At 42.3% G+C, this 27080-nt stretch overlaps 1 protein-coding gene across 4 annotated transcripts in view; it reads right to left on the bottom strand.

Annotated features, from left to right (window-relative positions):
* LOC126322565 (putative FERM domain-containing protein FRMD8P1) overlaps positions 1-27080 on the bottom strand; it is a 327086-nt gene that overhangs the window by 213171 nt on the left and 86835 nt on the right. For all 4 annotated transcript variants that reach the window (XM_049994510.1, XM_049994465.1, XM_049994577.1 and 1 more), the window contains one exon: positions 23502-23662. In XM_049994510.1, the coding sequence (XP_049850467.1) occupies positions 23502-23662 (161 nt within the window). The remainder of the gene's footprint in view (positions 1-23501; positions 23663-27080) is intronic.

The following is a 27080-nucleotide window of genomic DNA, read 5'->3' as shown; positions in this document are numbered from 1 at the left end:
TTATCTTCGGTTTGAAGTTGCTGTATTGGATCTTTTTGGGTTGTGGTAGGTGGACACCCGCTGTCTCCAGATTATTATTATTACTACCTACTCGCGTTGTTTTTATGGTAGTAGGGTGACGATCCTGTTACATGAAATGGTTTGCAAATATGGTGTACAGATGTGTTCCCTCTTTTCACTGCATCCGGTGTTCAGCGTAGCTTTCACTAAACTTCGTCTTTCACGCGCATACTGAATGACGGTCATTGGAGGTTAATTGACATATGCCTGTGCAACGTTTAATAAATTCTGCAAAACAGATTTCGAGTAGGTCCCTACTTGAACAGGTGTGATTCGACGTCTGTTTTAAAAATATGATTCTGACATTAAAAATGCTGTTCCGGTCAAGTAACATTAGAAGTAACACTTCTGTATTTCACATCTCTTGATTGCATCTTTCTAAGAATTAGGCCTATACCACCTTCTGAAAAGTATGGCTTCAAAGTTTTTGTGTGATATATTGCATAAGATGGTCTAAAGCTTAATTTAAAATGTAATATTTTCACTCTTGCACTTCAAATACCTGTACTATGAAATTTTTAATTTATTGTATACCGAATTTTGGTGCTGTGCAAATGCACTAAATGACACTGTAATACTGCTGATTTTCCTTACTAAAAGCAACACTCAATCTGAAATAATATTGCCCGCAGGAATACTGTTACTTCCTTTCTCAAATCCGCAAGGTAGGTGCGTAGAGAGCAGTGTAGTGTACTACAGTCTAAAGTCCAGCCAGTGCTGCATTAATTTTTACCACTTTCAGAACGCAGTTACCTGTCGTGAAACCACAGATCCACCTTTCATTAATTAGATAACATTTGCTTACCTACACTAATTTTATCCATGCATTATATAATAGAAACATGTACTTTCGCCACGTTAATTCGCCATTATATACTCATAACATCGAAGTCGCACATCTTGCCACTCTAAGCACAATAATGAATAAACCAAACACTGAAAAACGTGTTCTGGAGAGATCATTGGTGCAGTATATTATCGAACCTACATAATTTCGTAATACGCGCGTATCAATATGAAAAAAATTACGGCCGGTTAATTTCTAATGTATGGTCTCTTCTGACGCTAATCACTGGTGATAGAAGGAAAGCGGCTTCACAAAGTTAAAGCGTTTTTAACTTTTGAGACATTGTGTTCCTACCTTCATCTAGGTGAATGTATTTTAATTCACTTCATAGCTTCCGCCCACAGATATTGGTTTTGTTTTCATTTGACGTGAGAGCTGTAAACTAAGAAGAAACAGAAAAATCTATCCCCCTCCCCCCCTGCCCTCTTGCGCCTGAAAACAGCGTTGCCAATTTGACGGATTTCCCGTCAAATTTAACGGAATTTCACGTTGTTTGTCGGGTAAAATTTAGTTTTAACGGTTGACGGATTTTTTGACGGATATTATTAAAGCTTGGCCTTTTTTGACGAGTTTTTCTGGTTTCACAAAATTTCGAGAAAACACAAATCTTCGATAAAACTATGATGAATGCAAATATTTGTGCACCTGCAAGAGATTGCCATGAATGTATTGCACTGAAACTCTAAGTTTTAGTCAGTGTGCTGTAAAAATGGACTGTATTTCTGATCTGTTCAAACAAATTAAATACACGAAGGATATAAGCGGAAATTGAACTGAAATTAACACCATAGATTTCCTTTCTATAGAGTAATTTATATGGCTATTTTTTAGCTAACAGTGTCAAACACCTCTGATGACTGGCAAACCCAGTAAAGCAACTACAATGCGATGGCAAATGGCTCTTTGGATTGAATTGGATTGTTTGGGGGAAGAGACCAAACAGCGAGGTCATCGGTGTCATCGGATTAGGGAAGGACAGGGAAGGAAGTCGGCCGTGCCCATTCAAAGGAACCATCCCGGCATTTCCCTGGAACGATTTAGGGAAATCACGGAAAACCTAAAGGAGGATGGCCGGACACGGGATCGAACCGTCGTCCTCCCGAAAGCGAGTCCGGTGTGCTAGCCACTGCGCCACCTCGCTCGGTGCAAATGGCTCTAATTTCGGTTGCAAGTGAAGATACAGTAGCAAGTAAGAGTCCCATACCCACGAACTGAGCGTAGGGAGCAGAAGCAGGAATCCTGAGACGCCATCCAGGGAAGGGTCCGAGTGGAGGTGGTACGCCATCGGCCTCCTCCGACCAGTTACGAAGTGACGGGCGTGTTCCTGTACACGGGGGCCGGCCGGTACTGAGAGCGCGTGGCGCCGTGTTCGTGTTTCTGCGGGCGAGCGGCCAGAGGTCGACGCCCGGTGCTGGCACGAAGCGTCGACGGGGCCGCCGAGCTCACGTGTCTCACGTGTCCCCTCTTCGTGAGACATTGTGCACAGTTTTGTAATTTAATCCGGGGCGTTGGCGCAAAAACTGGCAATCGGCACGTTTAAACTACCATCTCTCCTCCCCTGGCCGGCCAAATACTGGCAGCGAAAGGTATCATCCACCAGCAGGATTCGAACTGGCTTTAACTATACGACACGTGCCTCCAGCACCGGCACCACACTAACAAAAATACGCTTTGCTCTACGAGTTAATGCCGCTGATTCTGGATAGTGAGCAGAATACATTAGTGTACGGTACTTCTCGCGAATTGTAACTTGGCATCTGTCGATCGCAGTTTGCCTGCAGAGGGGAGGGCGGACAAGCTGATTCGAGTGAAGGGGTTGCGAGGAGGGGAGGGGGAAGTGAGAGCAAACTCCACCTCCGCGTGTTGTAAGCACCCAGTACGGGCAACAGAAACCTGTGTATTCAGCTTCCACGAGATCCCGATAACCGGCTCTCTTTTCTGAAATGGATTGGAAGATAGCGATGAGCCAGCAAGGGCATCATCACTCATTTTCGTAAAAATCACAATCAATACAGCGTAACAAAAGACAGACAGCGACAGGCAGGTCAGCTCAGCCACCGAGAAGTCGACAATGCTGCGCTGTTGGCAACGATCATCTGCAAGCTATCGATCGTCAGTGGGGAGCAGCGTACCAGGTTACAGACTACCGTGTTGTAGCGACTTACTGTGTGTTCAAGACAGTGGCGGACACATATGGGGGGGGGGGCATAACGGGGCCCCACGCGTTGCCACCCACGCCGCCCCCGCCAGTCACCCCCGCGCGCTATTCGTTCGTTTCTTTCCTCAGTCGACTCGAATAAATCGAATTATCGAGTAGTTGTACTTTCCTAGGTAGCACGCGCGTCTGCGTCATCGTATTTTGTACGTTCCCGTCTGCCACATACATTGCTAACACATACCTACGAGAAAAGTCGCGGTCATTCTAGTGATTGACGATGTAGTTAAACAATCTGTCAGGAAGAGTATGCGCATAGAATTCATAGGAAGAGAACCACAACTGTAACTTTTTTTTATCATAATAAGATTGCCTTGTATAAGTCTATGATCACTTTAAATAAGACTTTCTTAAACTTTCCATGTGACTTGAATTTTTTCTACATCTACATTTATACTGCGCAAGCCACCCATCGGTGTGTGGCGGCGGGCACTTTACGTGCCACTGTCATTACCTCCCTTTCCTATTCCAGTCGCGTATGGTTCGCGGGAAGAACGACTGCCGGAAAGCCTCCGTGCGCGCTCGAATCTCTCTGATCTTACATTCGTGATCTCCTCGAGAGGTATAAGTAGCGGGAAGCAATATAATCGATACCTCATTCAGAAACGCACCCTTTTGAAAGCTGGACAGCAAGCTACACCGCGATGCAGAGCGGCTCTCTAGCAGAGTCTGCCACTTGAGTTTGCTAAACATCTCCGTAACGCTACCACGCTTACCAAATAACCCTGCGACGAAACACGCCACTCTTCTTAGGATCTTCTCTAGCTCCTCGTCAACCTGACCTGGTACGGATCCCACACTGATGAGCAATACTCCAGTATAGGTCGAACGAGTGTTTTGTAAATCACCTCCTTTGTTGATGGACTACATTTCTAAGGACTCTCCCAATGAATCTCAACCTGGCACTCGCCTTACCAACAATTAATTTTATATGATCATTCCACTTCAAATCGTTCCGTACGCATATTCCCAGATATTTTACAGAAGTAACTGCTACCAGTGTGTGTTCCGCTATCATATAATAAAGGATCCTTCTTTCTATGTATTCGCAATACATTACATTTGTCTATGTTAAGGATCAGTCGCCACTCCCTCCATCAAGTGCCTATCCGCTGCAGATCTTCCTGCATTTCGCTGTAATTTTCTGATGCTGCAACTTCTCTGTATACTACAGCATCATCCGCGAAAAGCCACATGGAACTTCCGACACTAACTATTACGTCATTTTTATATATATTGTGAAAAGCAATTGTCCCATAACTACCCTGACGCACGCCAGAGGTTACTTTAATGTCTGTAGACGTCTCTCCATTGAGAACAACATGCTGTGTTCTGTTTGCTAAAAACTCTTCAATCCAGCCACACAGCTGGTCTGATATTCCGTAGCCTTTGTTTATCAGGCGACAGTGCGGAACTGTATCGAACGCCTTCCGGATGTCAAGGAAAATGGCATCTATCTGGGAGCCAGTATCTAATATTTTCTGGGTCTCATGAAGCGGGTCTCACACGATCGCTGTTTGCGGAATCCATGTTGGTTCCTACAGAGTAGATTCTGGGTTTCCAGAAATGACACGATACGCGAACAAAAAACAAGTTCTAAAATTCTACAACAGATCGATGTCAGAGATGTACGCCTATAGTTTTGCGCATCTGATCGACGACCTTTCTTGAAAACTGAAACTACCTGTGCTCTTTTCCAATAATTTGGAACCTTCCGTTCCTCTAGACACTTGCGGTACACGGCTGTTAGAAGGGGGGCAAGTTCTTTCGCGTACTCTGTGTAGAATCGAACTGGTATCCCGTCAGGTCCAGTGGACTTCCCTCTATTGAGTGATTTCAGTTGCTTTTCTATTCCTTGGACACTTATTTCAATGTCAGCCATTTTTTTTCGTTCGTGCGAGGATTTAGAGAAGGAACTGCAGTGTGGTCTTCCTCTGTGAAACAGCTTTGGAAAAAGGTATTTAGTATTTCAGCTCTACGCGTGTCATCCTATGTTTCAATGCCATTATCATTCCAGAGTGTCTGGATATGCTGTTTCGATCCATTTACTGATATAACGTAAGACCAGAACTTCCTAGGATTTTCTGTCAAGTCGGTACTCTGTCAAGTCGGTACATAGAATTTTACTGTCGAATTCACTGAACGCTCCATCCATAGCCCTCCTTACGATAACTTTGACATCGTTTAGCTTTTGTTTGTCGGAGAGGTTTTGGCTGCGTTTAAATTTGCAGTGAAGCTCTCATTGCTTTCGCAGTAGTTTCCTAACTGTGTACTTGAACCACGGTGGGTTTTTCCCGTCCCTCACAGATTTACTCGACACGTACCTGTCCAAAACGCATTTCACGATTGCCTTGAACTTTTTCCATAAGCACTCAACATTGTCAGTGTCGGAACAGAAATTTTCGTTTTGGTCTGATAGGTAGTCTGAAATCTGCCTCCTATTATTCTTGCTAAACAGATAAACCTTCCTCCCTTTTTTAATATTCCTATTTACTTCCATATTCAGGGATGCTGCAACGGCCTTTGATCACTGCTTCCCTGACTACGGTAAAAGTAAAGTTAGCTCAAGATATCTTTGGTGCCCCCTCCTTGAGTTTTTTCTGTATCCGCCACTGGTTTAACAACTAGTGCTCTTTTTGTTTGTTTTTACGACTGACTGAACATGTCTGAAAAGAATGTCAAGCGGAATGTACGACATTTTAGAAAGAGTAGGTAAGCGATACACAATTAAAGGATTTGTTTTTAGAGGTGCCATCGAATATAGTAGTGCGCGGTGTAAATATTGCCAATCCAACCTGAATCTCCGCTTGTCAGATTTACTTCTGCACGGAAACAGTAGGAAACATTTAAAATCAGCTGAACCTTTTTCTTCTTCACGACAGTCACATTGCCATCTCAGTCTATCAAACGTATGTACGAACGTGCAGCTGCATAAGCTGCTCTTACCTTGTTTGTACTTAATCATTGTGCAATTAGATCCGTTGGTCATCTTTAAGATCTAACCAAGAAATTTTTTCAGCATGCTGATCATATATTTCTTTTACGGTTGTACCTTACGAAGAGCAGTGTTGGATCATGAACATTCTCTTCGAGCACTTTAAATGAGAACTACAGAACGATGTTGGTAATGGAGGGGTTAGTTGGGGGGGGGGGGGGAGGAGGGCTTAGGGGGAGGAGACCAGACGGCGAGGTCATCGGTCTCATCGGATTAGGGAAGGACGGGGAAGGAAGTCGGCCGCGTCCTTTCAAAGGAACCATCCCGGCATTTGCCTGGAGTGATTTAGGGAAATCACGGAAAACCTAAATCAGGATGGCCGGACGCGGGATTGAACAGTCGTCCTCCCGAATGCGAGTCCGGTGTGCTAGCCACTGCGCCATCTCGCTCGGTTGGTAATGGACATTTCAGTCTTCTTACAGATGAATCTAGAGACGTTTCTGTCACCAAATTGTTGGCGGTGTGCACCGCATATTTTTCAAAACAACAGAGCAGAGATATTTTCACCTTTTTAGGAATTGTTGAATTAGAACAGGGGAATGCTGAATGTATTGCCACTGCACTAAAGTCTTTACTTTCAGATTATCGTCTAAACATTAAACAAACGAGAGCAATTGGTACGGATAATGCCTCAGTAATGGTGGTTATTAACATTGGGGTTTACCTGAAACTGAAATGCAGGTCCTGGATCTTGTATTGATCCCCTATGTTTGCCATTCAGTTCAGTTCAGTCTGCAGTGTCCTCTGCTGCCCAAATGTTACCAAATAAATTTAAGTTCTTAATTTGGGAAACTTATTCTTCGTTTTCGAAATTTTCTTCTCTACAAACCATTATAGGAAGTTGTTTAAAGCAATATATGTGATGGAGACGAACTTCTTAAAATTATACGCCAGTCAGAAACAAGGTGGCTATCGATCGATGTTGCTGTTAATCGCATTTGAAGTCAGTGACTTGAACTACAGACACATTTTGAATTGTCCAGACATCAGACTAAGTGCTACACAACTGTACTATTATATAGGAGAATTCTGGAAACATCCCCAGGCTGTGGCTAAGCCATGTCTCCGCAATATCTTTTCTTTCAGGAGTGCTAGTTCTGCAGGTTCGCAGGAGAGCTTCTGTAAAGTTTGGTAGATAGGAGACGAGGTACTGGTAGAAGTAAAGCTGTGAGGAGGGGGCGTGAGTCGTGCTCGGATGGCTCAGTTGGTTCAGCACTTGCCCGCCAAAGGCAAAGGTCCCCAGTTCGAGTCTCGGTCCGGCACACAGTTTTAATCTGCCAGGAAGTTATTATATAGTATATACTCTAATGCCATTAATAAGCTTTCTCTTGTGTTCCTTAGACCAACTCTAGAAGAACGTCAAAAGGTCAATAAATCATTCCAATAGAGTACAGCAGACCGTTGAAAGCTTTTGTAAGACTCAGTTCTTCGTGTTGTAGGTCTTACGACGTAGATTGTTGTCCCCGGTTATGAGGGGGATTTGGTAACAGTAGATGTTAGAAAATATAAATCCCATAATATTTATTTTACGCATTAAGTAGAGGTTTCAATGGTAAATACAATGAAATAAAATAAACTCAGAAAGCGAAAACGTTTTTCGCAGTAGATGCGAAAATTTTCTGCTTTGCTTAACAGAGAATCAATAGCGGCGACTGCCGAATAATGTAAAGATTTCGCAAAACGTGTGCCTAATTGCTCGAAAACAGTGTTTGAGGGTGGTGAAAGAAAGTAATATTCCGCTAGCTCAGGAATTTCAATTACCTGACACAGAAATAACAAAAATTGACTTTCAGTGGTCAAAATTAACTACTGTTCAATGGAAAAATGTCGACAATGCAGCAGAACTTTGGCAAGAGAGAGCATCATATAGAGTCGCTAGCTCCAAAAATTCATTTCAGGAGCTCTCAGATTATGCAATAATACTTTTGGTGTTACCTTGGTCAAATACTGGGGGCGAAAGTGCATTTAGCATGCTCAACAATGTGAAAACCTCCCTCAGGAATAGACTTGAAACCAGTACGGCAAACGCAATTCTCGCTGTGCGGCCCAGCGTTAGGCGTGTGAACCAGTGCTACCATAATTACGCCTTACCAAAGCCTGCTTTGAAGCAAATTGAAATAATGGCTGCGTAACGAGGAGCACGTCAACTGAAGAAGAGGCAGACGACGATGTAGAGGAGCTGTCATTATTTTAATCAACACAGTTGAGTAAATATCTTTAAATTTGTGCATTTTCACGTTTTCGTGGCGCAATGACTGCTCCATTAAATTTCGGGCGTGCTGCGCATAATTCCGGCTTCTTCTTCTACTACACTCCTGGAAATTGAAATAAGAACACCGTAAATTGATTGTCCCAGGAAGGGGGAAACTTTATTGACACATTCCTGGGGTCAGATACATCACATGATCACACTGACAGAACCACATGCACATAGACACAGGCAACAGAGCATGCACAATGTCGGCACTAGTACAGTGTATATCCACCTTTCGCAGCAATGCAGGCTGCTATTCTCCCATGGAGACGGTCTTAGAGATGCTGGATGTAGTCCTGTGGAACGGCTTGCCATGCCATTTTCACCTGGCGCCTCAGTTGGACCAGCGTTCGTGCTGGACGTGCAGACCGCGTGAGACGACGCTTCATCCAGTCCCAAACATGCTCAATGGGGGACAGATCCGGAGATCTTGCTGGACAGGGTAGTTGACTTACACCTTCTAGAGCACGTTGGGTGGCACAGGATACATGCGGACGTGCATTGTTCTGTTGGAACAGCAAGTTCCCTTGCCGGTCTAGGAATGGTAGAACGATGGGTTCGATGACGGTTTGGATGTACCGTGCACTATTCAGTGTCCCCTCGACGATCACGAGAGGTGTACGGCCAGTGTAGGAGATCGCTCCCCACACCATGATGCCGGGTGTTGGCCCTGTGTGCCTCGGTCGTATGCAGTCCTGATTGTGGCGCTCACCTGCACGGCGCCAAACACGCATACGACCATCATTGGCACCAAGGCAGAAGCGACTCTCATCGCTGAAGACGACACGTCTCCATTCGTCCCACCACTGGAGGCGGGCTGCACGATGTTGGGGCGTGAGCGGAAGACGGCCTAACGGTGTGTGGGACCGTAGCCCAGCTTCATGGAGACGGTTGCGAATGGTCCTCGCCGATACCCCAGGAGCAACAGTGTCCCTAATTTGCTGGGAAGTGGCGGTGCGGTCCCCTACGGCACTGCGTAACTATCCTACGGTCTTGGCGTGCATCCGTGCGTCGCTGCGGTCCGGTCCCAGGTCGACGGGCACGTGCACCTTCCGCCGACCACTGGCGACAACATCGATGTACTGTGGAGACCTCACGCCTCACGTGTTGAGCAATTCGGCGGTACGTCCACCCGGCCTCCCGCATGCCCACTATACGCCCTCGCTCAAAGTCCGTCAACTGCACATACGGTTCACGTCCACGCTGTCGCGGCATGCTACCAGTGTTAAAGACTGCGATGGAGCTCCGTATGCCACGGCAAACTGGCTGACACTGACGGCGGCGGTGCACAAATGCTGCGCAGCTAGCGCCATTCGACGGCCAACACCGCGGTTCCTGATGTGTCCGCTGTGCCGTGCGTGTGATCATTGCTTGTACAGCCCTCTCGCAGTGTCAGGAGCAAGTATGGTGGGTCTGCCACACCGGTGTCAATGTGTTCTTTTTTCCATTTCCAGGAGTGTATTTCGGATGTATACTGCCCAGCCATCTTTTCTATCGGCTCACTCCGACGATGACTCGACGTTATACAGCCGAAATATTAGCAGTAGATGTTGAATGTGTGTAACTGCACGCTCTAAATTTAATGGAACGTATTTAAATTAGCTTGTTACTGTTCCATTAAAATGTGATGTAGTTACGTGTATAATAATATATATTTTATATTTTGGCCGAGTTCTTCGAGTTTTCAAATGTTTGTCCGTCTCGCTAACTACGTATGAGTATAATGGTTGAAATAAATTTTAATTTTGTCTTTTTATTTGCAAGAATATGCGGGAGATATCTGATTTTGACGGATTTTTAAACGTTTGCTCGATGCGTAAACAAAGTAATGAGTGTAATGTTTTAAAATAAGTTTCTTTTTCTTTATTTTTGCAAGAAAATATGAAGATATTTCATTTTGACGGAGTTTTGGGTGTTGGTTTGACGGAAACAATAATCACGTGTTCACACCGGGTGAAATTTTTTGTAAGTGGACAGAAGAGGGAAAGGGTAGTGCTCATACGTAACTAAACTGTACCTGCGCGTGAGCTCGCTGGTAACCGCTCAAACGAACCTAATGCAAACAGTTGCGACTTCACGCTCGTAGGGAGCAGTTTGTTGACTGAAGTATTGCATAGTCTCCATCCTACAGCCTTTGACACATTTTGCTATTGGCAGACGCCTGTGTTGTGTACACAGTTTTGTTGTTGTAACTAGAGTTTTATTTACTTTTTCGTCTCGTTTATACTTTATAGTAACGGGATACAGTAAAATTATTTGCTAACAGTATCAGTTCTTACCAGTCAAAATCACAAAAATTTAACTGAAAACTAAAACAATGAAAAATTCCCTGACTCCTAAAAAACTCCCGGGTTGTTTCCCGTTGACCCTGCGACAGAAGGCTTCTTTAACTAAAATTTCAATTTGTTGCACGAAAATCTGATTAGGTATTTAAAATAGAGATGGACAAAACTGTTCTTTTCAGAGATCGGATCAGAACTGGTCACTCACTGGAATGAACTAGCTCTTTTTCATGCCTTGGCACTCAACATTCACTCACAAAAATAAGTAAAAGGAAAGTAAATTGCCTTTTTAATTCAGGCCACTAAACTTGTATTTTTATATGATTTGGTCTTATTTTGAAAGAACATATAAAGAGAAGTAATAATCTTGTGTTATGTCCCTCGTAATTTTCTGATACAATAGCTCTAAATTTCATCTGCTGTAAAAAATTATAAATATTACAAGTAAATCCTAAATATTTTTTATAAAGTGGAAAAATTTACAGAATGAAGACAGATTCTTGTTATATTTTGATACTTTTATTGGAAAAAGTATAAAAGTTATAACAACTGTAATTGAAATGTATCTGCAGTTATCACTTACAGTCAGTTCTTTTGTGGGAACATTTCCATAAAAGAAAAATTAACCAGTATTGTCATTTATAAATAAAATTGGACCCATTTTACATTATGCGAGTCTCTTTCTCTTCTTGGTGTACATTTGTTCTGCTTTTGGAAATATTTGTTCACAGGCCACTGATGATGTTTAAAACCAGTTGATACAGCACCGGCCACAACAATATTCTTGTTTCTCACAAGTTTAAGGAATCGCTGCTTCTAGGCAAACTTCCTTCCACTAAATATTTGTCCTGCTCGACAACTGCCACAGTTTCTGAGCTGCGACTTGCTTGAAACTGACTAATAGTTTTATTGAACTCCCAGACAGAAGAGGTGTCATGTGTCACAGTGGTAACCGGCTGAAAAAATCAGCTCTGTTTTTTCTTGTTGAACAACCAACGCTTTCATTTTTAGAATATCCTTCATGCAGCAATACTGAAATGTTTTGTCGTCTGAAAATCCTTGCCTTAGAAGCATGTGTCCAGTAACGCTGCCTGGAGATAACACCAAACTGCTCCGATAACCCTTTACGCAAATTATGAACCAATCACTCTACTTATTGAGGATATTCTTTATTTTTATCCTTAAAACCTTTGAGTTGCCGCTCCATTAATTTTGGCAAGATTTTCGTTTTTAAAAGAGAGACTGTTTTCCCTGAGGATAATTCTTTGGTTTCCCCATCTAAAACTTTCAAAATCCTTAAAGCCCGTTGCAGTATCTCCCAGTCTGCGCTTTTAAGGTTTAAGGCGATCGATTTTCCACCTAAAATAGCGACGCAAGAAATTATGGGACCTTTATTTAATGTAAATCTATGCAACATTTCGTACGCAGAATTTCATCTGCTTGCGAATTCTTGTTTCAATTTCAGTCGGTTCTTAATTTTTTTAATTTTTCTTGCATTTCAGCAATTTTTCTTAAAGCAAAGGGTCTCTCCTTACGAAAAATAACAACTCATTTGACATCGTCAACGGTCTTCTGTACGCACTTCCTAATTGTGTGATGCGCAGTGAGGTTTACGGAATGTGCAAAGCGTGGCTATGTGGAAGCATGACAGTTAATTTCATATTTGACACATCTTCTGTTATTATGGAAGTGATTTTAAAATTGATATTGTATTTGGTATAACAGACTTAACTCAGTTTGAGATGTTTTCTGCAGAGTGTCCGTCTTCGAATTGTGAGCACTCTAAAGGTTCTCTCTTCTCATCTATGAAATGCGCAGTGAGTGCACAGAAACTAATGACATTTACACTCGTCCATGCATCAGACGAAAGGCAGGCTGCTTTTGGGGTGGTCAAATCATTTTTAATTTTATCAAAGAACTCATGATGCAGACTGGGCATAAGAGATATATGTTGACTCGTACACAGAAGATTACAGCAACCAGCCACTTTATACAATGCTATTTATTTATATATATGGCGCCGTTACCGGTTTCGAACTGACAGGTTTCAGACGGCTAGTCCACGTTTTACATTAGGTTTCGCCTTTTGTTTCTCCAGCTGACGAAACTTCCTTGTGGTGGTGGTGCCGATGAAGATTCCGCGTCATTAGGCACCAGTGCCGGCTGTTTGCAGCAGCGAAAGATGTACAATGCACATTTTTATGTTACAGTCAAAACCTGTTTTTAGTTAGAACGCGTTCCTACTAGTGAAAACTAGTTTTAACTGACTTCCGCTTTTGACCAGCAGTAAATTCTAGTTGTGACTAAGGCTACCAGTATCAACTAGTCTCAACTAGAAACAACGCGTTCTAAGTAAATTACACAGAACTAGTTTTCACTAAATTATTTAGGGGAAAAATTTATTTAGGAGCAACTACATGTTGACTGAAATAAAAAACAGCATTTTTGTTTTGTGCAATGCAATATTTATTGAGAATATTGATCCTACATCTAAGACATTAATATTAACTACAGTAACACAATAATAACCATACACTGAAGAAACATTTTAAGGAACATTACAGAGCCATGTTAACAGTATTAGTTACGAAAATGGAAACAAAATAATCATGCAGTAAAAGTATATTAATTACTCATACATTTGACAAAAGTTGCTACAGTCTTAATAAATGAGAAACGTACCACAAAAATTAACAATTAAATTTTGATTACTGTTATTGCAAGGCGAACTGTCATGTCATTTTGAGTTACAAAGGTTTCCTTTTTTCCTACAAAAGAACCTTTTTGAAATACACGCCTTCTTACACACACAGCGAACAAATCCTTGTCCTGATCCTAAGGCTGCCATCTTGGCAGCAGTTCTTAATAATACCTTTGTCTCTGGCACGTCTTCCAGCAGCAAGAATTTCTCTTTGTACACGTCGAATTCGGATCTACATCTACATACTCCGCAATCCACCATACGGTGCGTGACGGCGGGTACCTCGTACCACAACTAGCATCTTCTCTCCGTGTTCCACTCCCAAACAGAACGAGGGAAAAATGACTGCCTATATGCCTCTGCATGAGCCCCAATCTCTCTTATCTTATCTTTGTGGTGTTTCCGCGAAATGTAAGTTGGCGGCAGTAAAATTGTACTGCAGTCAGCCTCAAATGCTGGTTCTCTAAATTTCCTCAGTAGCGATTCACGAAAAGAACGCCTCCTTTCCTCTAGAGACTCCCACCCGAGTTCCTGAAGCATTTCCGTAACACTTGCGTGGATGTGTAAGAGAACTTTCAATTACCTTGTTTGAAAGGCGATTAGGTACTTAATACATATTATAAAATATATTACAATGTATGTATTAAAACTTAAAATATTAAGTACTTGAATAGTTAGCAACATTTTCAGTGCATTAAATCAATGAAGTAAAGAATATGTCTGACATTTGTCCTTAATTATTTAAATCAGTTCAGAAATAGATACCTGCAATACAAGTTATCGAGTATCCCATATTTCGTTCCAGTCTTGTGCAAGCCCTGTTCATCTTTCTGAAGAACAACTCCGATAATATGGGGGAGATCTGCTTTTGCTCTGCCGCTAACAGGAATCGGTATAATTATATTGTCACTTATTTCTACAGTGGCTTGTATTGAAGCTGAAGCAATCTTCATTCTTTTGGCCTGTTTCGTCACGTTTTCATGAGCGTTTTCTCTAGCTGCTCGTATTTGAGATTGTCGTTTCGTAATAGCTTCAGCTTCTGTATCTTCATGACAAGCTGTAGTTATTTGAGGCTCTGCAGTCGTACTAGCTACGGCTTCTGGATCCTCTTGGTTGGCTGCTGCTGTATACTTGTACTGGGCAAAGCTTCTGCATCCTCTTGCCTGGCTGCAGCTGTAATCGGTCCATCGCTACTAGCCATAACCGCTGTCGCCTCTGAGTCGTGTGATAGTTCCAATTCATCAGGTGTCTCTTTTACTGCGTGTACCACATTAATTTTATTAAAAGCCTCTTTAAGATCATCTTCATCTTGTACCTCTTTAATAACATCTGAAGGCAAACTCGAAGTCACAAGCCCTATCCGTGGTTCTGTGCCAAACATAGCATTGTAAGGTATTTGCTCGATACCAGAATATGCCCGGTTTTTCATAAACTGTAAAAAGCGAAGGCCGTTTGACCAGTTGGTGGTAATGTTGTCTTGCACCCATGAAGCCAATATTTTTTCAACATCTTCGTCGCTGCGTTCAACAGAACCTTGGCTGTGGCCGTGCCTCGGTTTTCCGTGAACCAGTTTACACTCAGGCCTAAATACAGCCAGCTCGTTTATGACACAATCAACAACTTCTTTGCCGTTGTCAATACGAGCGGCACCAAATGTCAAAAATATATCTGCTAAATGATGTGCCACTTCCTCTGCCCTCTTCCTTTGCAGTGCACGTAACAAAACAAATTTTGTCAAATTGTCCTGATTCACCATTATATATTTAAATAAACGATCTTCTCGACTTCGCATGTCGATCACATCAACTCGGCAACGACTGTTTGTTTCTGAATGAAGTATAGGTTTCAAAACATGCCCCCTTTTCTTAATGCTTCATTTGCACTGACAAGTTTCACACGCAGACAGTTTGTCATCGCCACTGTTATGTTTGCATATTTTCTTGAAGTTTCAACCTTTAATCTGTCTCGACCTCCATTTCTCCGACACATAAGCAGCACTTCAGAGGCTCTTTTCTTGTCACAAACTTCCTGTTCCCACAAATATTAATAACCTCGAATCGATTTAATCTTCTGTACTGCTTCTGTGTTTTTTCTCAGCTGACTGTGCTTCCTCAATTTCGTCCACTAATTTATCGTACGATTCTTTCGTCATAACATACACTGGTGGTTTTCTGTTTTGTCGTGTTCTTCAATCTGTAACGTGCTTCTCACAAATTCTTCGTTCCATCGTCTTTCTTGATTTAGACGTACGAGCTGATCTGCGCGTGCTTAACCCCTCGACCGTGTGTTGTTTTTCGTGGTGAAAAGCGCCCAGTGGCGGGCTATTGTCGGGTAGTTCTGGCGCGCAGCACTCTTCTTTCCGGGCCTCTAGCGTTCATTGTAGCGACGCGTATTTGACACGCTCATGTGCGATTGTTGTGGGGGCAAGTGATCATCTAACAACTGAATACCTAACAATTCCAAGGTTTTCACAGTAGCAACTCTTTTGCAGGATTAAATATTATTTATTATTAATTTTTATATAATGAGGAAGGGTTTTAGCGGTAGATCTAAAGGAAATACAGTTTCTTGGGGAAAATTTATTAGAAATGACTCTTTGTTTTGTATAGCTCAAAGCATGGTATTGCACACAATCCAACATCGCACTCTTCACAGTACACACGCGTTTCTCTTATTATGTTTTTCCCATTGTCATCCAGTTTGCAGCAACACTCGCCACTTTCGTGTCGGCGCCTTCTTGTATTCAGTATCTGGAATGTGTTTGGCTATGGCTGTATGACCAATATTCCAATAAATATTGCATTGCACAATACAAAAATCCTGTTTAATATTTCAATCAACACGTAGTTGCTCTTAATTTTAATATTTGCCCCTAAACAAATTTAGTGACAACTAGTTCTGCCTAGTTTACTTAGAATGCGTTCTTACTAGTTGAAATTGGCTGATACTGATAGCCTTAGTTACAACTAGAATTTACTGCTGGTCAAAAGCGAAAGTCAGTTAAAACTAGTTTTAACTATGCAAAACGCGTTTTGACAAAGTGGCTCAGTAAAACTAGTTTTAACTAGTAAGAACGCGTTCTAACTAAAAACGGGTGTTGACTGTAACATATATGTGCACTTAATGTAAAGCACCACTCACAGACTAAGACGTTTCGTCACATAGAGTTGTATATAAAGATGGTGATATTACAACCATAACTGCACTGGTACAAAATTTCGCGGATTCTTCATTGGCACCACCACCCCAAAGAAGTTTCGTCAGTTGGCGAAGCAAACGGCGAAATCTAATGTAAAACGTGAGCTAGCCGCCTGAACCTGTCTATTCGAAACCGGAAACGGCGCTGATTAAATAAATAAATTGCGTTGTACAAAGTAGCTTGTTGCTGTAATCTTCTATGTAATAGACAAAATATATTTTGTACACAACCACAGGCTCAAAATCTCAGTTTCTGACAAAATAGCAAACTGGAACTAGACAGTTTTACAAAGTTTTTCGACATGGTTAATTATAATCTGTGATAAGTATATACACTAAATTCTGTCTCTTCAGATATAGAGAAAGGATGGTATTCTCTGCAAATCATTTTTAAAAGCTGACATCCAATGCTATACTTTTATTTAATGAGAGCGGCTTTATAATACTAAAAAAATTGCTTATTAGTTGTTGTAAATGAAACGCAGTTGAGGGTGATGGCATGAACTTGTCTATTCATGCAGCCTCTAGTTCTACCAATGTGTCTGTTGTACTTTTACTGTAGAACATAGTTGGCCATCACTTTCAACTCATTTTGACGGATTCACTGCTGCCGTGCACTCAGTAACAGCAGATACGCTCTCGTGCGTGTTGAGACAAGTTTGGCAACCGCGTCGATGTTTGACGTGCTGCCAACGGTGGCCACATGGGACATTTATCATTTATTATTAAATCATTATTAAAAACAAATTAATTACAAATTATAAAATTTATTAGTTGATTTCAAACATTATGAAAAATACTTTGAAACTTCCTCTTTTTATTGGTATAAAGGTTGTTCATTTTGGATTTGTACTTGAGTAAGAATGAAGTTTTGAATATGGGTCCATCATTTAGAATAACCCTGTATATTTGTCACGAAATCCACAAGCAAAGAAATTCGTACCGGGAATATCAGCTTACAACATAATATTCAGGACTTACTCTCTAAAATATGCAAGGAATAACCTGTGCAACACACAGAGATTTTACGCGTACCAGTGTGCCGTAACTCGCAGTGGAGGCACAAGAGGTAATTTGGAACACGACGTCAATGCCATTTCTGGATGTGAAAGACCAACTCCATGGATTTACTACCAAAGTAACTCTATTACACAATAAACATGCTCCACCAATGACCGGAAACCTGAGGGGAAAACCTGCACCTTGGCTAATGGAAGAGCGAAAACAGTGCATGCATCTTGGGGGCGTTGCACACTGGGCTTACAAACAACCTCCTATCCTGTAACATAAATCTCATTACGAGCAGAAAGCAGAGTCAATCAGTCTGAGAGAGATGACAGCTAAGATATGGCAATACATTAATCAAAAACATAAAACTCAGGTGCTCTACGGAAAAGTTGTATGGTCTAGGGAAGAGTAGGCAAAGTAGATGCTGCAGCTGATCTCATTGTCCCAACTAAGGAACTAAACCAGTACTTGACTTTAGCAGTAACCTTCATTGAACCGTAAACAAAACATAGACTTACTCATTATTTCGCGAAGGTAAATGATAGTAGTAGCGAAAAATTCTTTGTTGAATTGGTAACCCTGACGAAAACTCCTTCAGCACAGCATCTACGGTACAGGACGGTGTTGCAGTCCACATGATCAAGCTTATTGTTAATCCACTGGTGCTCAAGATAACCCCTGCTCCCTAGACCTTGAAGATCTTGCTTGGACAACACAGCAGAAGCACTTGTTCACATCAGAATATAAGCACTGGTGATTCGACTGCTAAGAAGAGTAGCTGGCTACATTCTGTCAGACGGGAGATTGAATGTAGGCTCAGTAAAGAACTGAGGGTGCAAAATATAAATGAGAAGATTAAAGAATACAGAAATAGCTGGAAGGATTATCTAAAATGTAACAGACAGCCAACTGGTTGCACACAACTTTTTTACAAAACTCCAAGACTAAGCTCTACGACTATTACCATCAGAATGCTAAAAGTTAACTAGAAAAATATATAAGGTACAGGTAATATACATCACAAAGTTACAAATGTGAAAATTCTCGAAAAAAAAACCAGAAAATTGTACTTACGTGAAATCACATGTCAACTTTTAAATTTTCAGCAACAGTGCTATCGTCAAATGACATGTTTTTGTTCCATGAGTCAAGAATATAGGTCATAATAAAACAAACAGACAGTTATCACAGAATAGTTAAATCATAGTTGCAAGCGGCGGCACAAGTTACCTCCTGCAGTCGGCTAAGACGGAACGTACACAGCGCCAGAGGCATCAGACTAAACGGCAAGTAGGCCGACACTGCCAAGAGATGGCACGACTGCCATCTAGTAACCAAACTTACAAATATCTGCGCTAAGAGCAAAATTACACAGTTGTTGGATGATGATGATGATGATGATGATGTTTGGTTTGTGGGGCACTCAACTGCGGGGTCATCAGCGCCCGTACATAACTGAAGATATACATTAGTAAGTAACATATAGTACCCAGATAATAGGCAATATGAAAATTTGCAAAAATAGTAAATAAGCCTTTTTGTAGGTAGTTTTAAACAATGTAGAAGACCGACAATGACAGTTGAAAAGGGAAACCGACATTACCGACGGCACTGTGAGGAAAATTCCAAAAGTCAATTAGTTGTAAGTAACGGCTCTAAACACTGAAAGAAGTTTTTATTGCGCAACTGCAATTGTTCGTTAAGAACAAAACCGTCTTTAAGCGACAGATGGTTAAAAATATCCAGCTCGTCAAGGAACCGAGTCGGAGACCTTTTCTGAAGCGGAGGAACAAAAGTTCGATTCTTAGCTGGGTCGATTTTTTTTTTATTCGGAGTCTGGGTAAAGAGTTGTGTTTACTTTCATATCGTCATAATTAGTATTACTACTGAGATGGCTGAATGGATACTACCCACCAGCCAATAAATCGAAAAAGGACGGAGCTTTCTTTGTTTTCTGTTTTCGTGAAAGAGAAGAGCTTTAGGCACTCGTAATATATGCAAATCAACGTGTGCACATGGTGTACACATTTTTTGTAGCTTGAGAAACGTTTTCTCAAGGATGTGGGGTGGGGCGCCTTTGAAGCAGCCTACGGTGGAATTTTCATCACACTCTTACCAGTCAGCAGAGACAAATAAAATCAGAAGAGCTACCACACATTTTTTCTGAATCATCCATCATCCTCTGTTTAAAAAGATCTGGCTCTTTCAGTCAATTCAGGAGCGGACTGACCATGTCTAATTTAGAGACAATAAAAGAATTTTTTTTTCTTCTTATGTGATTTGTATCTAGAACTGTAACACTGATAATAACTTAAAATGTGTAATATCAAAATATGGACCAGAAAAACGTTTGCAAAAAAATATGAAAGAAGGATATTTGCATATATAGTTAAAAGTAACATAATTTGCAGAGTTGGCAACTCTAGCTGTGATGATTTTTCCGACGTTCCGCCAGCATGGCTAGTGGTGGACTGGAGCGGAGCTCCCGGCCACCCTGGCGCACCAACGTACGACGGCTTCTGCGTAGTAATTTCTGGTGAAAAGCTTTCTTCTTTCTTGTTGAAGCTATTCCCGTGTTTGAGTATGTCCACAGCTTCTCTGAACAAGCGGGCGTGACAGTGCTTCTCTACAGCCAGCACTTCCGTGTCGGTGTCACTCAGCGCGTGCTCTGCCATGGCCGATTTCTCCACCTGCACCAGTCTGCAAAGCCGCTTATGTACTGCGATCCTGGTGTTGATCGATCGACCAGTCATTCCGACATAAACTTTTCCGCATATGCATGGTATGCGGTGTATTCCCGACATTGCAAGTGGGTCCCTTTTCTCCTCTGCCGATCTGAGACACTCTTTGATCTTTGTAAATACTCTTTACGCCGTGTTTGCGCTTTATACGGCCGATTCTGTCCGTCACTCTCGGAATATGTGGCAGAAAGGCCGTACCCGACATTTATTTTTCTGATGTGTCACTTCGCTGAGTGTTTGACTGTGTTATACTTCTGATATAACTTGTGCAGTGGCCGGCCGCGGTGGTCTCGCGGTTCTAGGCGCGCAGTCCGGAACCGTGCGACTGCTACGGTCGCAGGTTCGAATCCTGCCTCGGGCATGGATGTGTGTGATGTCCTTACGTTAGTTAGATTTAAGTAGTTCTAAGTTCTAGGGGACTAATGACCGCAGCAGTTGAGTCCCATAGTGCTCAGAGCCATTTGAACCATTTGAACTTGTGCAGTACCAGATGCTCCTCAGAACACTTTCCAGGTGTTGCAATTTGCGTCTGAGCTGCTGCGGCTCACACACCTCTGCTCGCGTTATGAGCGTATTGGTCATGCCTCTTTTCTGGCTCGGGTAATGATCTGATAATTCGTGCAGGTATCGGTTCATATGCGTCGGTTTTCGATACGCACACTGTGTGACGAGCACATCTAGAAAAGTTTTTGGCCTTTTCTATTCCATGGTAAATTTTATGTTGGCGTGGAGGCTGCTCAAGTGTCTTCAGAAGTCACCGAGTTGTTCTTCACCATGGCTCCACACAACGAAGGTATCAACGACATTTCTGTACTACATTTTAAGTTTACAAGGTGCTAAGTCCAGTGCCTCTGCTGCAAAACGTTCCATAAAGTTGGCCACCATTGGGCTAAGAGGACTACCCATGGCGACGCCTTCCAGCTGTTTGTAGAAGTTGTCATTCCACGTGAAATAGCTCGTGGTGAGACGCGCATGAAAGAGCTTTGTGATGTCTCGAAGGAAAATTGAACCGACGTGCTCCAGAGTGTCAGCAAGTGTAACTTTCGTGAATAAAGAAACAACATCAAAGCTGACCAGAATGTCGTTTGGTGCACGTTTCGGTTCCTGGGCCCTTTGTGCATGTGTCAGTCTTCCCCACGTGCGGCTGGAGCAGAGAGGCCACGTGCTTTGCCAGTTTATACGTGGGTGAGCCAGGAGCGCTGACAGTCGGTTTTGGTGGAACGCTATTCTCATGGATCTTAGGTAATCCATACAGCCGAGGTGATAGGGCTTCTGTGTTACGCAGGTTCCTCCGTATATGCGCTGGAAGAGAAGTCGCCTTGATTAACTGATTCGTATTCCGTGTGATACGCTAAGTCAGACTTGCGCTTTGTTTTCAGTACGCCAGCGGGTCTAAAATGGCTCTGAGCACTATGCGACTTAACATCTGTGGTCATCAGTCGCCTAGAACTTAGAACTAATTAAACCTAACTAACCTAAGGACATCACACACATCCATGCCCGAGGCAGGATTCGAACCTGCGACCGTAGCAGTCGCGCTGTTCCGGACTGAGCGCCTAGAACCGCGAGACCACCGCGGACGGCTCAGCGGGTCTAATAGGTCCTGGATCTTCTGCGCATAATCTTCGGTCGACTGTCGCATTCCCTTATCGGCAGGCAGTACCAATACACTCTTGTCGGCGTTAAAATTCTCAATACCTTGAACGTCTTTCTTCCACTAATACCGATTGCGCAACTTCTAGTTTCTTCAGCTTCTCTGTGTAATGGCTTGATTCCTTTATGTACGTATCAGTCTTCCACACGCGTGACTGGAGCAGAGAGGCCAAGTGTTTTGCCAGGTTTGGTGTTGTTTACGGAAGTGCCACTCGGTGACTCTGTGCAGCACATAGGTTCCATTGTCCCCCCAAGACATAACAAAGCTCTTTCATGCTTGTCTCGCCACGAGCCATTTCCCGCAGAATAGCAACTTCTACAAACGGTTGGAAGGCGTCCCCATGGGTATTCCTTTAGATCAGTGGTGGCCAGCTCCTTCATGGACATTTCGAAGCAGAATCACTGGATTCGGTACCTTGTAAACCTAAGGTGTGGTACAGATACGTCGGTGATACCTCAGTTGTGTCAAGCCATGGTGAGGAACAGCTCGGTGACTTCCTAAGACACCTGAACAGCCTCCACGCCAACACAAAATTCACCATGGAATAGAAAAAAACTGCCATTTCTAGTTGTACTGGTCACAAGGGATGTTGAAAACCTGGTATACAGCATGTATCGAAAACCGACACATACGGACCGACACCTGCACAAACTATGAATTCACCACCGGAGCCAGAAAAGAGGCACGATCAGTACGTTCGTAACGCGAGCAAGACGAAAATGTGAGCCGCAGCAACTCAGACGCAAAATGCACACCTGGAAAGTGTTCTCAGGAGCAATGAGTACTCCACAAGTCATATTAGAAGTATAACAGAGCCAAACACGGGCCAAGTGACAAATCAGAGAAAGAAATGTCGGGTACGGGTTTTCTGCCGTACATTTCCAGAGTGACGGACAGAATCGGCCGTATATCGCTCAAACACGACGCAAAGACTATTTACAAACCGACTAAGAATATCAAAGAGTGTCTTAGATTGGAAAAAGAGAAAAGGGACCCACTTGCAACGTTGGGAATATACCGCATACCGTGCACATGCGGAAAATTTATGTTGGAATGACTGGACGATCGAACAATGCCAGGATCACATAACTCAACGGCTTTGCAGGTTGGGGAAGGTGTAGAATTCGGCCGTGGCAGCTCTGTGTGAGTCTGACACGGAAGTTTTGTCTGTAGAGGAGAGCTGTCACACCCGCTTGTTCAGAGGAGCTAAGGAACCACACAAACACGAGAATAGCTTCAACAAGAAAGAAGACAGCCTCGAAGCAAATGGATCCTGGCTTCCCGTGCTGAACCGAACGACCGTCGCAGGTAACAAGAGGAGAACTGCACCGGAAATGAGCGTGGAGAAACTCTCCGACGTTGGCGCGCCAGCTACATATAGTGTGCGGCCGCGAGCTCGGCTCCAGTTCACCACCGGCAGCCACTCGTGCTGGCGAAACGTCAGGAAGTTCGTCAGACAGCTGTCGGTCGGAGAACCCGAGACAGAAGCCAACAGGCAGCTTATTAACAAGCGACCACGAAAGCCTTAACAATTTTGTATCTTTACCTGTACTGATCAACCACATATTCCTGTGTTTGAGGGTACACCCTGCTTCTCGGGTACTCAATAGGTATGACGGTAATGTAATTCTGGGTATTTTCAGTTTGATGAGAGTCCATCCTGCATATCTTATTAATGGATGATGTCACAGTAACAAGTGGAACCATCTGAAACGAAAGCAAAATAATAAGTTAGACAACACATATCTTTTTAAGGAACCATTTCGCAAACAATAAATTTAGTATTTAATGAGCCGATTTAAAAAAAAATCAGGATTGTAGTTAAACGCAGTAGTACAAAAACAATTTATCAATATCACATTACCATCATCGTGCACATTGAACATTCATTTGGCCTGTGTCTACCACATAACGCGCTTTTACAAACACTGCATGATTAGTTGTGTGTACACCCAAGTAACAGTTCCGAGATCTGAAGACATGTCATAACAAAGACAGTTTCAATTAATGAAAGTAATGCAAAAATACGATCGCGATACCTGGATCAGTAGTACAATCTCTGTCTTCATATGGTCTCTGTCTTCTTGTGGCAGATCACTAGCTTGCTGCAATTTGGTTGTAAATAATAGACACCTGTTAAATGTTTCGATAAGTTTATCTCTGTTGAATCTACAGTTTTAAGTTTATCTCTGTTGAATCTACAGTTTAACCCTTTGACGAACATCATATTACGCACAAATTAAAATTTAACACAATTTGAGGTACAATTTAAGTAGAGCGCTAAAAAATCAGGTTAGGAAAGACAACTGCTGAAATTTTATGGCGCTGCGATGTTACCAGTGGATGAAATTTCCTCACGGATTAAAATCATGTGTCAGTCTGGGACTTGAACCAACTCAGCTAGCGAGTCACGACTCATCATTCCCCCTCACGGCTAAAATTATGTAAGTACAGCTATTTTAAATCCCAAACCTCATAGAAGTACTTCTGCATACCTAAGTAGGATCATGCTCAGATGCTCAGTCAGTAAGATTGCTCAGTGGCCACAAAGAACATGTCCCACCTCCGAATACCGTTCCAGCACACAATACTGATCCGTCTAGATGTGTTGAAACAGTGTGTACTTGAGTGCAGGTTGAAGGAGTCATTTTGGTACAAATGAGCAAATTACATACAGATCAAATAAGTGATGTGCACTGCCCAATATCTGCTGTACAAATATCGAACCAAGGGCTTTCACACAGTGAACAGAGGGAAATGAGCTCAGAAAGGACATCGGGAAATGGAATCTTAAGTTCACAACAGGTCACGAGCTTCTGGTACGTGAGGAGAAACTGAGTTTTAAATATAGTAGCCTAAGTTGAACCACATCTTTAATTCATAGGTTATATGTAAAGTATACAGAAATATTGATCGTATCAAACATAACAAAACTGCTGAACATGGACAAAGAGACAAAACAGGAAATTATTTCTGAACATTTAAAACAAGTTGCCCAACATTATCAAGCTCTGAGAAGATATTTGTAGAGTATTTTTTCCGTAGTATTTGATAAAAGATCTCGAACAGACATCCCCGAGCCATGCTTGAAGCAACCTTTCTTTTTTTCACAGTTTATACAGTATCTGTATCTTCACATTACAATGTCCTTTCGACATGCCTGCATGTCTGAATGAACAGAGACTATTCTGAAGATTACAGTTGCCGTAAATGGTGCGAAACTGATTTGCACTTTGAGAATCCGTATTGACGTCTGCTATTTGTGACAAATGATAATTTGTGCCGAACTGGAACTCAAATTCACGGGGATTGTAATTTGAAGATACAGACACAGTATTAACACAGATATAACAATCATCAATAACGTATCCATGCCTCAGCAGGCTAAATTGACGATAAAATATTTGTCTCTCCCTGTAAGAGTATAAGGGTTGTGGACTCCACGAGATATGTAGGCGTGCTCGGATAGCCGAAGTGGTTGGGCGACCGCTCGCGATAAGTGGGAAGTCTGGGTTCGAGCCCCAGTGCGTCACAAATTTTCATTTGTCACGAACATCTGAGATCAATGCAGAGTCGCGAAAAGTGGATCAGTTTCGTAGCACTTCTATTTCCGTTGATGACTCTCCACCACTCAGTGGTCGCATTACTACAGCCCACAATTAAAGTTCACGCATGAACCACTGACACACGGTCTAGTCGTTATCTAAAGGGGCAACTATCGATTCTGAGGTGGACAGTATGATTACATCCTCTATAAATAATTATTATTATTAGTATTATTATTATTATTAGCAGCAGCAGCAGCAGTAGTAGTAGTAGTAGAAACATAGACCAAACTACTTAAAATGGATGCAGCACTTGCTTCTTGTAACAACAATAACATCATCATCATCATCATCATCATCATTTCTGAGTGTCTCATCTCTTTATTCATTTCTTACGTAAATGAATCTTCGACCACACAATGAGTAAATGAATCTTCGATCACACACGGCCATCCACAGCAATCTTCCACTCTTCTTAAGTTAAGGTGAAGCAGCAGGTCGGCTCTGTTCTTTGCTTGATCCAGTGATCTACTTGCTGCCCTTCATTGTTGTCTTTTGCCTTACATTTTGCCTTGCAAGATGATCTTTTTTAAACTATCCCCCTTCTACCCTTAAAATGTTCCCAAGGAAGTGGAAGTATGTTTGATTAGCACGCGATGATACACTACGTCTGGTACGGAGCTCTTCCATAATGGAAGCGTTCTTTCTTCTTTCTGTCCACAGTAAGCGTAACCTTCTGCCAGTACCTCATCTCAAAGGCATGTTTTTTTCTCGCCTCTAGCTTTCATGGTTCACGCGCTGCAGCTCCACAATAACTCAAATTCCACCAAGAATATTTTTGTTGTTTCAGACGTTACCCAGTTCTGCCAGACCTTAGTGAGTTTAACCACTGCGACTCAGCCAAGGTCGATTTGTCTTCTTATTTTCTTATCACACTTTCCTGTGTCACTGACGAGGGATCTTAAATATCCACAATCATTCCCTATTTCCAGATCATTTAAGGAACCTATAAGAGCATTTAAGGGACCTGTAAGCGGCATTTGATTTAAACCATGACAATTAATAACCATCAGTTTCATCATCTTCATGTTTACCTCTAAACCAAAATTAAAACAAATAGTTTAAACTCTGGAGAACAGGTCAGGAAGCTTTCACTCACTTCTGCCACGAGGGTAGTATCACCAGCAAAGTATAGATTGTCGACTTCCTTCTGGCTAATTGAAATTTCACCATCCAAGCCACCAAGTACACCACTTGTCTGACTCCATTTGTCACATTAAAAAACTGCGAGTATTCACCATGCACCTTTATTGTTGCAATATGACTGATACAAAGACGTTTTAAGGTGTTTAGGAACTTAAAACTCATTGAGCACATACCACAACTTGTCCTAAACAACACAATCAAAGACTTTGTGATCTAGGAATCGAATGAAGGCAGGGACGCCGAAATCATGACATTTTTCATTTATCTGCGTCAAATTCAAGACTGTCTCTCAAGCACCTTTATGTGTCACAAAATCTACTTGTTCCGCTGATACCTGAGACTGCAGGAATTTCTATAGACACTGGTTGATACGT

Source organism: Schistocerca gregaria, chromosome 1 (assembly GCF_023897955.1).
Source record: "Schistocerca gregaria isolate iqSchGreg1 chromosome 1, iqSchGreg1.2, whole genome shotgun sequence".
In the NCBI taxonomy this organism is placed as follows: domain Eukaryota; kingdom Metazoa; phylum Arthropoda; class Insecta; order Orthoptera; family Acrididae; genus Schistocerca; species Schistocerca gregaria.
Note: the sequence above shows the minus strand (reverse complement) of the source record. Positions and strands in the feature narration are given on the sequence as shown.